General features: G+C 33.7%; 1 protein-coding gene across 3 annotated transcripts in view; it reads left to right on the top strand.

Moving 5' to 3' along the window:
• Positions 1-16,846: 16,846 nt before the first annotated feature.
• Positions 16,847-17,622, top strand: part of DET1 (light-mediated development protein 1 / deetiolated1 (DET1)) — a 261,899-nt gene continuing 261,123 nt past the window's right edge. The window contains exon 1 of one of the 3 annotated variants that reach the window (XM_089825740.1): positions 16,847-17,270. In XM_089825740.1, the coding sequence (XP_089681866.1) occupies positions 17,112-17,270 (159 nt within the window). In that variant the 5' untranslated portion in view covers positions 16,847-17,111. The remainder of the gene's footprint in view (positions 17,271-17,622) is intronic. The other 2 variants (XM_089825741.1, XR_016363900.1) reach the window with 2 other exon arrangements.

The following is a 17,622-nucleotide window of genomic DNA, read 5'->3' as shown; positions in this document are numbered from 1 at the left end:
TAGAAGAAGACAAGAAAATATAATAACTATGATAGAATTCGTTGTTGCATATCAAAATTATTATTCAATCATTTCAATCATTGAAAGTCGGCTTGTGGGGTAGCTTTTGGGGCCCAACGAGTACATAAGAATCGGGTATCGATTGTTTAAAAATTGGGTACTCGATTTTAAAAGAATTGGGTACCCAATTTTTAAATGATGAAGTACCCGATTCTTACAACGGTTAACATGCAATCAAGCACCCGATTCTTGAGACATGAGCAAGAATTTGCAATGTCACTTGGCTTTTGCATGGGGTTTTACCTTGGGGAAAGGCATGGCATAGGCTTGGTCCCATCGAGCCATGCCTTTATGATCCATTTTTTTTCTAAGGCATTTAATCGACAATTTTAGGGATTGTTGTAATTTTTATATAGTCATCCCTATTGAATTTTTTGATGAAATAAAAACCCATTATAGGTCTTGCTATTCTAATTTCAAAAATGTAAATTTTATAGTGTTATTAGTTTATTTGCTATTTTCTCATTATTTATTAATCAAAACTATCTCTTAAACGTTAAAAAGTGACATTCACTAAAAATTTAATAATTTTTTTTAAAATAATTTTTCTTAAATTAATTTATGTGTCATCAATCTACATACAATTCTTTTGAGGTTAAAAAAAACATTTTTTGAAAAAGGTGAAATTTTGATCAAATTATAGTGTTTGTACACGAGAGGTTTTAAAATTTACCTTTATAGCCAATTAATAAATAATAATAATAATAAATATTCAATAAAAAATTAAGGAAAAATATTGTCATCAATCTTAGGTATATTAGGTAACTCCCTTTAAAAGGATTTACGAAAATTCATTTATTTGTGTCAAATTATGGTGTTCGTACACGAGTGTGGTATGGTCCTGAAATAAGCATTTTGAAAAAGTGGTTTTTAAAGATCCATACAAAAAAATAATCTATCATATGGGTACATAAATAAATTACATATTTAAAAACTACATTTCGAACACTAAATTTTTTATTTCTGAAGTTTTTTTTATATTCAATCTCTAAATGCCTCAAATTTTGACATCAATTGACAAAAAATTTCAAAAATAAGAAAAACACTTCTACTTTTTGGCCAAAAGTGAGACCCAACTTCTTGCATTGACCTAGATAAAATAGTAGAAATTTTTGTAGAATATTTTAAAGATATATTCAATAATTATGACACTTCTAATAGAATAAAGCAAGAATAAATGTTGAAAAACATACCCAAGGTAATTTCAACTAATGATAATAATTCTCTCAATAAACCATTCATGTTACAAGAAATCAAAATGGCTTTCTTTAGTATTAACTCAGACAAATCACCAGGACCTAATGGATTCCAAGCATTCTTCTTTCAAAAATGCTAAGAAATAATAGGTGAAGACTTATGGAAAGCAATGGAAGCATCTAGGAATGGATGAACTCTTTTAGCAGAAATCAATCACACCTTCATTACTCTTATCCTAAAGAAAAATAGGACTGAAGAACCTGGAGATTTCAAACCTATTTCTCTATGTAATACTATCTATAAAATTCTTTCGAAAGCCTTAGCCAACCACCTCAAAAAAATTCTCCCTAAGTTAATTTTAGGAGAATGAACAAGATTCGTACCTAGGAGATCTATTCTAGATGGCATTTCCATCATCCAAGAGACAATTCATTCAAGATCAAAAAATAAAGAAGCTTGTATGTTATTAAAACTAGACATGCAAAAAGCTTATGATAAAGTAGACTAGAGATTCCTATGTAAAACACTTGAAGCTTTTGGATTCTTGAAACAATGGATAAACATCATTTATCAATACATCTCTACCCCAAAAATCTCTCTCCTTATTAATGGAACACTAGAAGGATTTTTTAGTATATCTAGGGGGCTCTAACATGGAGACCCTATCTCCCCCTTTCTTTTCATTATCATGGTAGAATCTTTTGGAAGAGCTATAAAAATAGTGCAACTTCAAAATAAAATCAAAGGGAGAAAGGTCACCAACAATGTGGACAAAACCACACATTAGCAATTCACTAATGATACTATACTAACTAGGTCAAGCACCAAGAAAGAGACAGACTATTTCAAAACAATTTTAAACAATTACACAAAAGCTTTAGGTCAAAACATCAATGCAAAAAAAATTGAAATATTTTTCTTAAAAACTACAGTAGATAGAGAAGAATATATATGTAATACACTAGGATTTAAAAAGGGAACTTTTCCTTTTAAATATATGGGAATATATTTGGAAAAAGGAAACAAAATAATCAAGGATGGGAACAAATTTTTAGAAAAATAGACAGTTAGACAGAAGGATAGAAAGGGAAATGGCTAACTAAAGTAGGGAGAGCAACAAAAATCAAAGTCGTTCTATCAACCATACCCACTTATCAAATTTCATGTTTACAATAGCATAAGAATATAAATAAAAAAATCAAAAAGAAATTAGGAGACTTCTTTTGGAATGGATTAGAAGACAAGAAGAAGGCTGCATTAATAAGATGGGAAAAAATATGTAGGCCTAAACAAGCAGGGGGCTTAGGAATAAAAAATCTAGAATGGCAGAACAAAGCTCTAAGAGCAAAACAGGTATGGAGATTATATCAAGAAAGAGACAGTAAATGGGCCAAAATTCTATATAACAAATATCTTAATGCATCAAATAGTTCATCACTCTCAAAATCAGAAACCCTCCTAGAGATTCAGCAGAATGGAATTTTTTAGTAAAGTGTCTTCCCCTTATAACCAAATATACGACACGAGATATCGATAAATGTGATAAAGCTCTTTTCTAGGAAGACTCTTGGAATGAATATCCCCCCTTGACCACTCTAAAGTAACCCATGATGCAAAAATTCACTTACAATCTACTTGGGGTACAAAGGTAGAAGATTACATTCAACTGGTCTAGTCCAATGAAGAAACAACCTGGGAATAGAAATCCTTAGACAATTGTGGTCTCAATTAATTAGACCAAGAGAATCTAAAAAAATCCTTAGAGATCGTCCTATTACCATTAAAGATAGGGATGATAGACTTATCTGGGTAGCCTCCAAAGATGGAAACTATAAAGTAAAAGAAGGATATAAACAAATCATAAACTTGCAAAGATGGGAAGCCATAAACATCCCGATGAATCTCTGTTGGGATCCAACGAGGTTGCCTAAAGTAGGTATCTTTCTAGGGGCAACCATCCAAGAAAGAATTCTAACAGTAGATAGAATTAGGAAAATGGGATTTGAAGGCCCATCGAGATGTACTCTCTGCAAAGAAGAACCAAAAACTGTAGAGCACCTTCGTTACCAATGTAAATTTGCGAAGGAGTGTTGGACATGGCTCAAATTTTTCATGCCCAAAAATTCAGACAAAAAGCACAATTTTTTTTTTTAAAATTGACATACACATGTTACAACCAAAATAGCATTGAATTAGGTAGTTGGATATACCTATTCTCCATACATAGATTAGAGTTACATTCATTAGATGGTATGAGTGATCATGAGTTAAAATCATTGCTTGGATGTGAACTCTTAATGCAGCTATTTATCATAGGGTAATAATTTTATCAAACATAGGTCAACTCAACATTGAGCCAAGGTTTTAGGTAACCTTGAATAACTAATTATTTTTGGATGCCTTAGGATGTAGTTAATTGATTATTGTTCTCTAGGTGATCACAATTTCAGATGGTCTATTTTCATTGACTCTCCAGTATCACATTAAAATTAGTTGTAACAGTGAATCCAATTACCCTTATTTAGGGTTCTACGCCAATTGTGTTTAGAAGAACGACATGCAATGTCCTAAGCAACATAGGTTCATAGGTTCCATTCTCTGTCGTGTAGATGAAATCCTTTTGCAATGTTGATATATTCTAGATTTAACCCTATATAGTGGAAATGTTAACCTTACTTAACTAAATTGAGTTTCACATCATTTGATCAAGATTCGTAACAGGAATCACATTAGATATGTTTCGCTATCAAACCCTTATTACAAAATACTAGGACAATCCCCTAGAGAACCAATTAGTAACTAAGGGACGCACTATCTAGTTTCTAACATAATCTGATGGAACTAGATGAAACATTAATCTCTTATGGTTAAATTAATTTTGCCACTAAATTCATCTTCTAAAATAACCCTATATTAATTGTCAAGTTATCTACACTATTATAACCTATACCACCTTCTAACCATAACATAAGCATTTTACTATCTGAACGAAGCACCCTTAGATATTCACGATACTTCATTAGGTCATACAAATAATATAAGATTTGATAACCTTATCCTACCATTACATGCACAAAGAAAGCATAGACTAACAAGCTATCTATACTACCATATTTATTGACCCTTGAACCTTATTTACATATTGACTAACTAATACTAGATTTATACATTTCAATTTCAAAATTGGCTTATATTTTATCAACTTTCAAAACTTACTATTATCTTCAATTGAATCCATATTATCTAGTTATCATTCCCTTGAATCAAATATAAAGTTTTACTGTTACAAATAACATTTAAATAAATGAAATAAAAATCCAACATTAACACTTGCACAAAGTTGATATGCTCATTATAATATACATTCAATTCTATATAGTAACACTGTTGAGATAATGGGTGTTGCACACATTGCATAATATTGTTATTTTATTATTTTATTTTATTATGTAATGTTGTTCCTAGATGGACGTGCAACATGTAAAGATTCCCATGGAATATTCTTGATGAGTTGTATTGTAACATTGTGAAAATATTTCATGTAATTATTTAATATTGGGGAAAAGAATTAAATGCCCAATATTAAATGTGGAGTCAGTGGGTTAGGTAGCACATGGTTTACGTAATACCACTTAGTGGTTTTGTGGGACTTGCTGCTATATAAGCAGCCACAAGGGTAGTTGTTGTAGAGAGAAAAGAGAGAGAGTGACAAGGAGAAGACAAAAGGCAAGAGTTGAGCGGGTCAAGGCTTGATAGGTTAGCCAAGGGAGCATTTGTGAAAGTTGAAAGCATGGCATGGGATGTGCGGATTCATGCTTGTTCACATAGTTTTCTCGATTGTGGCTATGGCTATGAAGGCTTCCATGGTGGTATGGAAATGGTATTTTTGCTGAATAATACATAATGATGGATGCTTTTGGAGGCTAGGTTTTTCCCTCAATGAGGGTTTCCCAGGGTATATCTTGTGTCACATTTTGTGGGTATGTTTTCTATTCTCTTGCATGTGGATTTTAATTTCGTGTTTATTTTAGATCTATTATGGGTTATGTGGAAACGGTTATATTCTTTATTGCCAAGTTTCCTTACAAGTGGTATCAGAGCTATGGTTTTATTATTTGTAACCCTAGATTGAATCCATGGGAATGCATGAGAGGATAAAAGAAAGGGCAAGATATATGAATGATTTATTGCAGATCTGAGAGTTTTGGGTTTGCTGTTATAATGGGATGTTAAAATATTTGGGCATGTGAAATTGTTGGACAAAAAGGATTTTTTGGATGTTTCATTTAAATGAGGGTTTTGGGGGGTAGCATGTAGAAATGACCTCCTGGGTAAAAACAAACCTCACCATTGGATCCGGGTCGACATTTCCATATAATTTGATATATAATATGCCCTAGTTTGGCCATGTTCAGAGAAAATGAAAGAGTTTTTTGGTTTTAGCCCATGATGGCCGTCAAATTTAATCCCATCAGAATTTTCGTCACTGAAAAAATTAAAAATGAAAAATCGCATTGAAAATGGTAAAAAGACTGTCTTAGTAAAATGGCCATAACTTTCTCTCAGAATATTAGATTTCAGAGTTCTTATAGGCGTTGGAAAGCTAATTCAGAGCACTACGACTTGGCATAGGTTTGGTTCTGTGATTTTAAAATTTTGTTAGGTTTTCAGAGCCCTAAAGTTAGATGTTGTTTATTTTGAGTACGGATTGGGGCATAACTTGGGCATACAGAGTCGGATTTTAGACTTCAAGTAGTCAACAGAAAGCTCTTGGAGAGCCCTACAAATTGGTTCAGATTTGGTGCAAGTTTGGCATGATTTATTTGTTGATATATTGACCTAAACAGTTTATAGGTATATTTTGACTATGGTAACATTGTGAGTTTATGGCATTGGAGATTTAAGATTTGATGTCATTGTATACTCAAGTTTGGTCTCATGATGATATGGTTATCAGTGTTTGGTTTGGATATGTATGATGACTTGTTGGGTCTACAAGTTGTGCAGTGTTGTAAGCGGTCTATACTTACAGGTTGCATTTATGGCTTGGTTATGGGTTGTCTTTGCCCATTGATCTTTCATTATTGATGCATATTCAGATTGGTGGCTTGGATTTGGGTTGTCTATGCCCTAAGTCACATGATTTACTATTTTTTTTCATGTAGAAGGGATGAGATGTTGTTATCAGGTACAGTCATGGCAGAGGATTGTGGTTGACTATGCTGACAGGTTGGACAGATTGAGAGCCAGATGCTCGGTTCATGGATGTGATCATGGTGTCATGGATTTTGGCATGACATGATTGGTTATATAGGTACATCCTTGATGTTCATTAGCTTGGATTTTCTGATTCAGTTATGGTGGTATATCTTCTTGGTTGAGGATCATGGTTATTTGGTTTCTTTTGAGGAGCTCATGATGTACACTTTGAGTTCTTTGATGGTTTGATGCCTTGGTTGATTCTCATGGTTAGAGGATGAGTTTTTTCATCATGATGTCATGGATAGCTTGGATACACGGTTTAGCGGGAGCTTGTGACAGTGATGGGGTGACAGTGCAGGATTAGTTCTTGGTTTGGTTTATATCTTCTTGGTTTGGAGAGGATGGATTTTATGATGCCATAGGTGACTTGGTACCACGGTTGAGTGGGAGTTGTTGGCATTGATTTATTTATTGAGTGTTTGCAGATGTTGGAGGTTTGTCTTAGATCTTGTTGCTGTAGAAGCATCTTTGACATTTTCATGGTGCACTTGTTTTCTTCATGGTGTGTGGAGATGGTTTTTTTTCATCGTGTGTGGAGATGGTTGCATCTTGAGGACTCACAGGGTTCTTGGAAAAGGTGTGATTTATGCTTTTATTTGGCATGTTATCCTTGGTGTGAGGATGGTTTCATTATTATGTCATGGTATACTCTTGATACGCGTTTAGAGTTGTGACATGTTATGGTATGTTCATATGGAGCATGTTATCTCTTTTAGTTGAGATGGTAAGATCATGTTGTCATGTTTATGTTCCTGAGGCCATGGTTGGAACTTTGACATTGATCTTGGTTTAGTTTCTTGGTATTGAGTACACTGATCATAAGCTGGATACTTCATGATATTGCTATGTTGCATTTGGAGTTGGCATGGATTGATTGGTTACAGGTGCTCATGGATACTTAGAGACGGTGGTGACGCTGATTTCTCTTGGATTAGAGAAGTATTTGTTGGGACGGTTGATGGTTTCAGCATGAAGTCCGAGGGGCAGTCACCTGATATGGACTTGAGAGGAGATTGTTCTTAGATGAGTCTTGGTTGGAGACTTGGGTATCTTGATGAACATTCTCATTCCCCACTCTTGGTCTACTCGGCAGTTTCCTACTTGAGAGGTATAGCCCATTATTTTCTCTCAGTTGCATTATATTTATGCTTGTCTTTCATGGATATGGATCTTGAGCTATGGTACATGAGTTAGTTCTAGAGGGTTCATTTGAGAGATGGTTTAGCATTGGTTATCTCCATGTGCATATGTTGTTATGCTGGTTGAGTTTGGGAGATGGTTTTATATTGGGCATTTTTCTTGGATTAGGAATGGTTATTCCTTGGTTTAGGAATGGTTTTATTGAGTTTGATCTTCTTGTGAGAGGCTTACATCCATGATTAGCTATATGGTATGGTTTGGGTGTTGTTGAGGCTTCTTGTTGGGGTTTTATGGAGGAGATCATACTTGCACAGTTTACATCTAGACCTGTGTGTAGAAGGACATGATATAGGTTATGATTTGCATGGTTTCTCCGGTCTTGGTTATCTTCCTGGATGTTCAGTTTTGCTTACATTGGATTTGAGATTGGTTGGAGATTGTGATCACTAGTTTGTGCTCATGTTTGTCATGTGAGAGATGACATAGTTATTTCTTTATCTCTTTCCTTTGTTGGTTATGGAGAATTTGGGAGACTATTGTAGACTTGTTATGAGAGTTGTTCTTGCAAGATAACAGTTTATGTATTGTGGATGTCCTTGATACTACATGGATTCACTTCTTTGAGATGTGTTGAGTGGATTGGTTATAGATTTGATATTATCTTTTGCAGTGGGAGCTTCTTGGTATATATGTGGCAGGTATTGCTCTTGAGGCTTATGATTGCAGGTTATAGATTGGATATGTCGGTGATATGAGATTCACTTGTTATACCTTTGAGGTATGGATAGTTGGATGGGTTTGGCACTTTAATGTGGGTGCTATTTCAGCTATGGATATTTTGAAAACTACGGATACATGTGATTACCTTTGGATCAGGTTTTTTGTGCTTGGAATTTCAGTTGGTACAGGATTTTATGATCTTCTAATGTGACAGGTTGGGTGGCTTTCTCTTTGGATGGCTTCTATGTATGTCCAATGGAAGTGGCATAATAGGAGGTGAGATCATTCATGTTTGAGATGCTGGATACTTTGATTTTGTTGCGGGTACCAGGATGGAGCACTTGGTGTATTTTGATCCATGATGGTGGATGTGCTAGGAGGGATTGTTCCCTTGTTCATTTTGTGTGGCTACAGATTGACCCTATGCAATGTATACAACAAGTGGGAGATTGTTGAGATAATGGGTGTTGCACACATTGCATAATATTGTTATTTTATTATTTTATTTTATTATGTAATGTTGTTCCTAGATGGACGTGCAACATGTAAAGATTCCCATGGAATATTCTTGATGAGTTGTATTGTAACATTGTGAAAATATTTCATGTAATTATTTAATATTGGAGAAAAGAATTAAATGCCCAATATTAAATGTGGGGTTAGTGGGTTAGGTAGCACATGGTTTATGTAATACCACTTAGTGGTTTTGTGGGACTTGCTACTATATAAGCAACCACAAGGGTAGTTGTTGTAGAGAGAAAAGAGAGAGAGTGACAAGGAGAAGACAAAAGGCAAGAGTCGAGCGGGACAAGGCTTGATAGGTTAGCCAAGGGAGCATTTGTGAAGGTTGAAAGCATGGCATGGGATGTGTGGATTCATGCTTTTTCACATAGTTTGCTCGGTTGTGGCTATGGCCATGAAGGCTTCCATGGTTGTATGACAATGGTATTTTTGCTGAATAATACATAATGATGGATGCTTTTGGAGGCTGGGTTTTTCCCTCAATGAGGGTTTCCCAGGGTATATCTTGTGTCACATTTTGTGGGTATGTTTTCTATTCTCTTGCATGTGGATTTTAATTCCGTGTTTATTTTAGATCTATTATGGGTTATGTGGAAACGGTTATATTCTTTATTGCCAAGTTTCCTTACAAACACTTATTTATCAATGTTGCTTTATTAATTAGATATTATAATATACTTATGTAACCACGTTCCATGACTAGATTGGAATTATTTTAATTATTAAAACCCATCATCTGATCTTGTACTTTTATTTTTCAATTCTATCACTCTAACGACTTACATAATATCAACCCTAAAAAAATCTACTTCCAAATAACTTAATTAACATTCTTAACACTAATTCAATCTACTAATTAGAGTCATGAACTAAATTTTAAACTAACATTTGCTAACTAAAATTCATTCACTTGCCTAGCAATTTATTTGATTTTGACTAAACACTAAACTTTATTATATTCTACTACTATACTAACTAGCTAACATTCTTCCTAATAAACTTATACTTAATCTTGCATTATTGGCTTACCCATCACCTAATCATAATTTATTATTTTAAGTTAGTATTTACTATCCCTATGTCCTAACACCCACCCTTAACACACACCCCACATGCCAAAAACCCAAACAATCACTTTTTTTTACTTTTTTTTTTGTTAAGTGTTGCCCCCCCTCCCGCAACAATTTTGATTTCCCATGTTATGGGTCATGTGCCCACATTATCTTCCCTCTAATGGTGTTTAAACATAGTTTCATTAGCTTCCCAATGCATCTAATTAAAAAAGAGGCTTTTGTTAGCATGATCCCAAGGTATATTCTCCATCATGGGTCACTTTCCCATCATCAAACCTACTCCTGCACTTCCCAAATGCCTACCCTCCTCCCTAAGCATGTTGTGTTGGGTGAATATAATATACATGGTTTATCCCAAGAACATTAAGGCACCTAGGACAAGATGGAAAGCTTTTGACTTTTGTCAAAACCATGATAAGGACTAGTAAAAATTTATTCATATGCTCTTAAAAGCACATACGCCTAGGAGGGTGAGGTTTAACATTTTGACTTAATTTATTACTTGTTTGGTGGTGAGTGAATGGGGTGGTCGGCTAGGTAGAAGACTTTGAGAGTTTTTTTTGCTTTATTTAAAGTTTTAAAATATTGTACAAGTCACAAGTAGGGGTAGGTAGTCTATTCGAGGTGGCCTTATTTCATTTTAAATATATATTATTCATTATAGTGAATTCTTTTGAAAGGAAGTAAGTACTCTTAGGTCTCTTCAAGAGTCATGTCACCATCATCCACTCTTGCATATATATATATATATATATATATATATATATATATATATATATATATATATATATATATATATATATATATATATATATATATATCTGTATTTTTTTTTTGTAAGTTAACTCTACTATGTTTAATGGATTTGTCTAGGGGTCAAGATCTTAGGGATTATTTTATTGGTCTGTAATAGGGAGTGGAATCTTTTTCCACTTCACATACAAATTCCAGAGAGAAAAAATGTGCATCTATAGGCACTTGTTTTTTTTAAAGTTGAGCTTATTGTCTTCTTTCTTCGTGTGCTCTCTATGGTTATATTAAATTGAATTGATGATATACTAACATAATATAATGATTTTCGTTACTTCATCTAAATGACAATCTAATATATTGCTTATAATCACTATCAAATTGATACCAAAATTTAGTTCCCAAATACTTTTATTGGAAGCACAATTGAAATCTTTGCATGCAACTTTACGAACTTCATGTATTCCAATTCATGGATGATATCTATCTATGACTACCTTCTAAATACAATTACAACAATGATTGAATGCATACTCTACATCTATACAAAAGTCAAGATTGATCATAAAAATAAATCTAGTTTATTCATATGAGACTAGAGGAAATAAGAATAACAAAAAATGATGATCTTCAGTTCAACTTTCTAATGTCTACCATGACACTTAATCCTTTCTTCAATGCATTCGTATCCAAGATTACAAAGCAACAACATCACTACACTGAATATTCCTTCATGATCTTCTCAAGCTTACATTCAACCACTTATCAAGTATACACACAAGGTGGTGAGATTATCTTATCAAATATACATATGGTGAGACCTTTCTATAACACATAAAGGATTCACAATCTTTCTAATAACAAATAAATGAGAATAATAACAATATTCTTACAAATACATAATAATACACTTAATAAGATGGAGTTTGTTTCTCCATTTTCCACTCAACAATAGTGTTCTCCCTTCTAATGCAAAGGTAAGACTTCACAATTTCCAAATATCAAAGGCTTCAAGCACAAACCTGCAAATAAGAGACAAAATGTAGAACCATGGAGGCTCACCTCCCAACCTAGGCCTTAAGGAGGCCACCCATCGAGCTCGGGGAAACAAGGCATACATAGTTGCACACCTTCAATCTCACATATCATGCATATCCATAATAATACATCTCAACACAACACCATACATCCCATCCCAAGGCTTGCACATAGATTCTACCATAGAATCAAGATATAGGGTGAAGGTGGGCTCTCTCCACGAGGAGAATTTCAAATCTATGAATCACATATATACACATATTCTCATAAGTAACATGCCCTTTCAAGGCTTAACAATGACATTCTTCTTCATATACCTCCTTATACCTCCCAAGAATGCAAGTAATCATGAAGTTCATACTCCATTGAAACACATCAAAATCATCTCTACACATGGGAGAGCTTTCTCAGCTACATGGGTGTGCCCAACTAACCCCTTCACCCAAGCATCTCTTCCATACCAAGGGTGAGTGATGCTTCACACCCATTTACACAAATGACCATCATGAACAAAACAAAATTCAAGGAAGAAATCACATAAAACTTCTCACATTCAACACACAAACAACAAGATTCTTCACAAACCACATCTACTCCACATCAAATCTACATTGCCATGAAGTAACACCATATCAAATCTACAATGCAATGAAGGAACACCATGGATCATGGATACCAACCTCAATCCAAGCAATGGCAAATGAAAGTTGTTGTGGAGCTCCCTATTCTCTTCCTCCAAACCCTAAATGTCTCTAAAGTTAAAGAGTGGGTAAGTGGATTTTTAATTTGGCCATTCCCCTATCTAAAATTACCATTTTCGGATTCAATAAAAAATGCATTATTTTTGGGGTCTCCTAGGTCTTCTAGGCACCCTGGGGGTCACTATTAGCCCCCTAACTTAAAGTGTTATAATGGGTACGGTTTATTTTTATCACAAATTCACCTTAGAGCTAATTTTGGCCCTCATAATGCTAGGTAAGGTCCAATTTCGGATTTCCTATGGTGATAACCTTTGTTTCCCTTACTAAGCCAAGGTAATAAGTCTAATTCTTAATTAAAGAATTTAGCTAGAGATAAGGTGGCCACATGATCCATCTTTAGAGAACATGTCATTTTCACATAACGAGAACAAGTGTCAAGTGACACACACAAAATTCACTATACATCACACATGACATATTTTGAATCTACTCAAGAAATACATACTACACACATACATCTCACATTTACAAAATAAACACATCACAATGAGGTTTACAAATCTTCTAAAGATTCACCTTGATAGTGTCATATGAACATGTGTTTATACCTCGTTTCCCCGTTATGTTTCCATGGTTCCTTTCTTGCACACTAAACTCGAGCATCAGTAGTCCAATGAAAAGTCACATATAAAATACATATGAAGTAACGATACATGATAATTTCGTTATTCTACAATTCACATATAACACATTTCATAATTAACTTCCTACTCCCCATCTTTTCTTATAAAACATTTAATCATTAAACCTCAAAAATCTGCATATTACATTAAATCATACACCATCATAATCAAATTAACATTTATCTGCATATCACATTAAATCACAAATCATCGTAATCATCATATCATAATCTAATTTTATCATGTCATAAAGTTGCATACATATGTGTTTGATCATTCCATTCACAATATCAGGTTCATAGTACATATCATAGATGCATAATACTACTGTAAATGTCAAAATCAATAGATCAATTAAGCCATGGTCCTTCTAAGTCTTGAATAATGTCAAAATATCCGAACCCCGAATATCTAAAGCAATTAACATACCCCCACTTAACATTTCATTACACACATTTTCGCAATTCAACTTCTATCAAAGCAATTGAAAAGGTTTAGTATATGAACAAAATCATTACTTATACCATTTAGGTATTAATGTGCAAACATAAGTGTAGATCATAAAAATGCAAATATTAAAATAACATAACCCTATAGTCTTGAAGTATATCAAAACATCAAATTAGAAGGATCATAATGCAATCATGTCATCTATACTATGACGGATTGGGTGAGGCCTCAGAAAATCAAAACTAATTGGATAGCCCCTCTACCAGAAAAATGGCAAGACCATTTGCTAGGGTGGCCAAAAAAAGTAGACAATAAAGTATAAGGAAAACTTTGGTGCATTACACCAACAATCCTAGTTTGGGAGATATGGAAAGAAAGAAGCAGACAAATCTTTCAGAATGAAGAACTTAACACACTATCTCTCTACAATAAAATTGAGGCTAACATTGTGGAAGTCATAAATTGCGACCCAAGGAAAACTTTGAAAGAATAAGGCTCCTTCTTAGAGTGGGATGCTGAAATTAAAAAGAATTGGAAACTCCTAATCAATCCACCACTTACATATAAGAAAAACAACAATGCAACCAGAAAATAATGCAAATGGGAACTACCACTAAAAGGCTAGAAGAAACTAAATTTTGAGAAAGCTTCTAGAGGCAACCTCGGGAGAGTAGGATTAGGGTGTATTTTCAGGGAAGAATCTAGAAACTAGCTCGTTAAAAGAGCAAAGCCACTAGGATTAGTCTCGAATAATATAGCAGAACTAGAAGCAGCAGAAGAAGGACTAAAACTCTATATTAATCTGAAAATCAAAAAAATCATAATCAAAGGAGCCTCACAAATAGTTTTTAATGCACTCAGAAAAGGAAGAACTCCAAATTGGATATTAAATTCTAGATTAGAAAAAACTTTAAGATTTTTTGGACGAATATGAAGAAATCAGATTCTTACATATATTTAGAGAAGGCAATATTGAAGCAGATAGTTTAGCAAATAGAGGTACAGATGGAGAAAACATAACAACATTTAATCATAGCTAGAAAAGATTATTATCATAAGATTTTGGCCCACTTTGCACTCTCCCATGACACTTGGATATATGATTATATCTATTGGTGCTAATCTTGGCTCATGTATCTCCGTATATTTGAATCCTCTCCGCAGAGATAACATGAGTATAGGCATCATAGTAATTATGATATCGAGTAGAGGAATAAACACTTAGTTGCATGGAGTTGGCGTCATCCCCTAACTCTCTAGATGCTTCCCATCAATGATTTTATAAATGTGGGTTGGAGTCATTAATCTTCATATTCTCCTCACCTAGTTTGTATTAGGTTCTATTTTACCCCAATCTATGGATACCAATATTTGCCTGTATCATGCTTTTGAAAATAGAACTATTGCCTTTCTTGGTTCAGTTAAAGTCGAAAGGTGGATTCGGTTACTCAAGCCCATTGATGATACTTTGAGACAAAAAATAGAAGACCCAGAAAAAATGAAGAGGTACCTAAAAGAGAGCTCAAAAAACCTAAAAGGAATATGTGTTCAATTTTTGGATCCGCTAGCTCAAAAATTGAGGCACCTAGAAAAAAATAGATAACAACCCAATTTAGTTCTTGAAAAATCCACCAAGAATCTATAATTTTTTTTGATCCGGTACAAAAATTTAGGGGTTCAAACAAAAATGACCTTGGTTACAAAAAATCTTCAATAAAGCTTAGAAAATTGGCGGATTTGTAGAGAAAATTGTAGAATTTGGGCACAAATAACCAACATAGGTTTGTAAAAACCTTCGATGCCTCCAAATAGGGTAAAAACGACCACTTTTTTTTAACAAATGGAAAAAATGGGCCAAAAAACAAACACAATTTTCAAAGAAATTTGGATGCGAGTGGTACAAAAATTTGGGTGTGAATTGCAGAGAAATTACACCCAACATATTTTTATGTGAACAACAAATAATAATCCTAGAATTTTAGAGGATTCAGTTGCGCTAGTTGTAGATAAAAGGACACGAATTTGCAGACGAAGAAAATCATGGGAATTACAGACAAAATGACAATTTTTTTGGCAGAAACCCTAGTCGAACTAGAGGCTTTAGAAGCAAAAATGCATGAAAATAATTTCAAAAATAAAATGCAGATAATTTCAAGCAAGAAATTATAATTATTTTCAATTTTTTTTAGTATTGGCTCTAATACCATATTGCGAAGTAATTGGTAAAATACTTGCTTGATATTAACAGAGATTGAGAGGTCTATATATACAAAAGAATAAAGTGATGTTTCCTTAGGAAACAATCATAAAGAATAGAAACATTCTATTCTAGCTAAAAGAAAGCTAAATAAAGCTAACATATACTACAAACTAATTAATATTAGGAACATTCTAATATTTACAATAGATTACAAATAGATAACCATTAACTAATAATAGAACGCATCTATTATTGTAATACTTTTGTAAATTGGAAGGGGCCACAACAAAATAAACTTGAAAGCCTTGCCATTGTGTTGTCACAAATAGTCGTGAGATAATAAAGGGAGTGAGCATCACAAATCACACACAAAGAGCATGGAAGATTATGATCTAAAAATGGTAGCAAAGACAATGCAAGAACAACACGTAGTATGTGGGGTGTTAGAAAAATATTGGAACCCACAACGTGAATTGAAATACGACGAGTATTAAATAATGGAAATTCTGCTATATTGAGATTTCAATTACATAAATATTTGAAATTAATTGATTTCTATTATTAAAAATAAATGACATTTAAAATTACAATTTATTATGGCTACTTAATGTTATTCAACATTTTTTTAACTTATTTTGAATGATAGATAATGACCAAGAAAGAGTTTTTTTATGATGTTTGTGAAAGAGTTTTCTATGATATTTTTGAAAATGTAACTCTATATTAGCATTGTATGAAGTTTTTTTAAAACTACAACTTTTACTTGAATATTTATTCATTTTTAATGGTTGTACACCCAATCTACATGAGTAGATAGAACAAGGTTAAATCAACGTTAAGAGATTCTCACTTGATCAATTTAGGTTGTCAAAATAATTGTGTTAAATATTGATTAATCATAAATTGAAAACTGTCTTTGAATATATTAAAACTAATCAATTTCACCTTTTTTTTTTTAATATTTCATATCTCCAAATGAATATCCGTCCATTTAGATTTGAATTTCCATATTCCCCTCTATATATCACCTATTTTAGCTCTTTTAGGTGCGGAGTGTTAGCCTAGTATACAAATTTTCAGTTTTCTTTTCAAATAGGTGTGAAAATGTAAAATATGCGGGGAGGAGGTTGTGACACGGTGTTCATTTGTTGCAACTGCTCCACGTCACCCAGAACATTTCTCGCTGGGCATGTGGACAACATTTTTCGGCTCTTTAATAATTTACTGGGATTACAAGTGTTGTGATTGCTGCGTTGGTTTTTCAGAGATTTTTTTAGCATAGTATTCTTCCCTTACGAGCAATATAGCAATGTGAATGGCAGTGCCTACAACTTCAGCTTCATCGTCGATGTGGAATAGTAGCAGTGCTAGTACGAAGAAGCAACAGCAGGGGCTTCGAATGCTGAAGAGGAAAGGGAATATAGTGGACAGGATTTTCAACCGCCAAATCTCCATTTCACGTCCCAACAGTCAAGTAATTACGCTGCTCTCTTACTTTTTAAGCTGTAAACTTGGAGTCTAGTCCTGCAATTCAGCAACAAAACCCTTATATTCTCTCAAAAACGTTCAATTTGGACTGCACTTTAGGGTTTGCAGAGCGGGTGCAATGGCGAGAAATCTACATATGACAAACATTAACTGAAGCTAGTTTACTATTTCAAATGATCAGTAGAAATGCACGAGCTCTCTCTTCAGGCGTATGGATATGAAATAAGCTCCCCATTTCACAATCTGAAGCCAATAAACTTGATCGTCGAGCAATTCACGTGCCTTCTTTCTACTTAGACATTACTTTCATGTTCAGTTGCATCTCACATATGAAATCA

The sequence above is a fragment of the Cupressus sempervirens genome, chromosome 4 (assembly GCF_028749045.1).
Source record: "Cupressus sempervirens isolate cs-2001-9-10 chromosome 4, ASM2874904v1, whole genome shotgun sequence".
NCBI classification, from domain to species: Eukaryota; Viridiplantae; Streptophyta; class Pinopsida; order Cupressales; family Cupressaceae; genus Cupressus; species Cupressus sempervirens.
The sequence above is the reverse complement of the archived record's forward strand: the minus strand, read 5'-3'. Positions and strand labels throughout refer to the sequence as shown.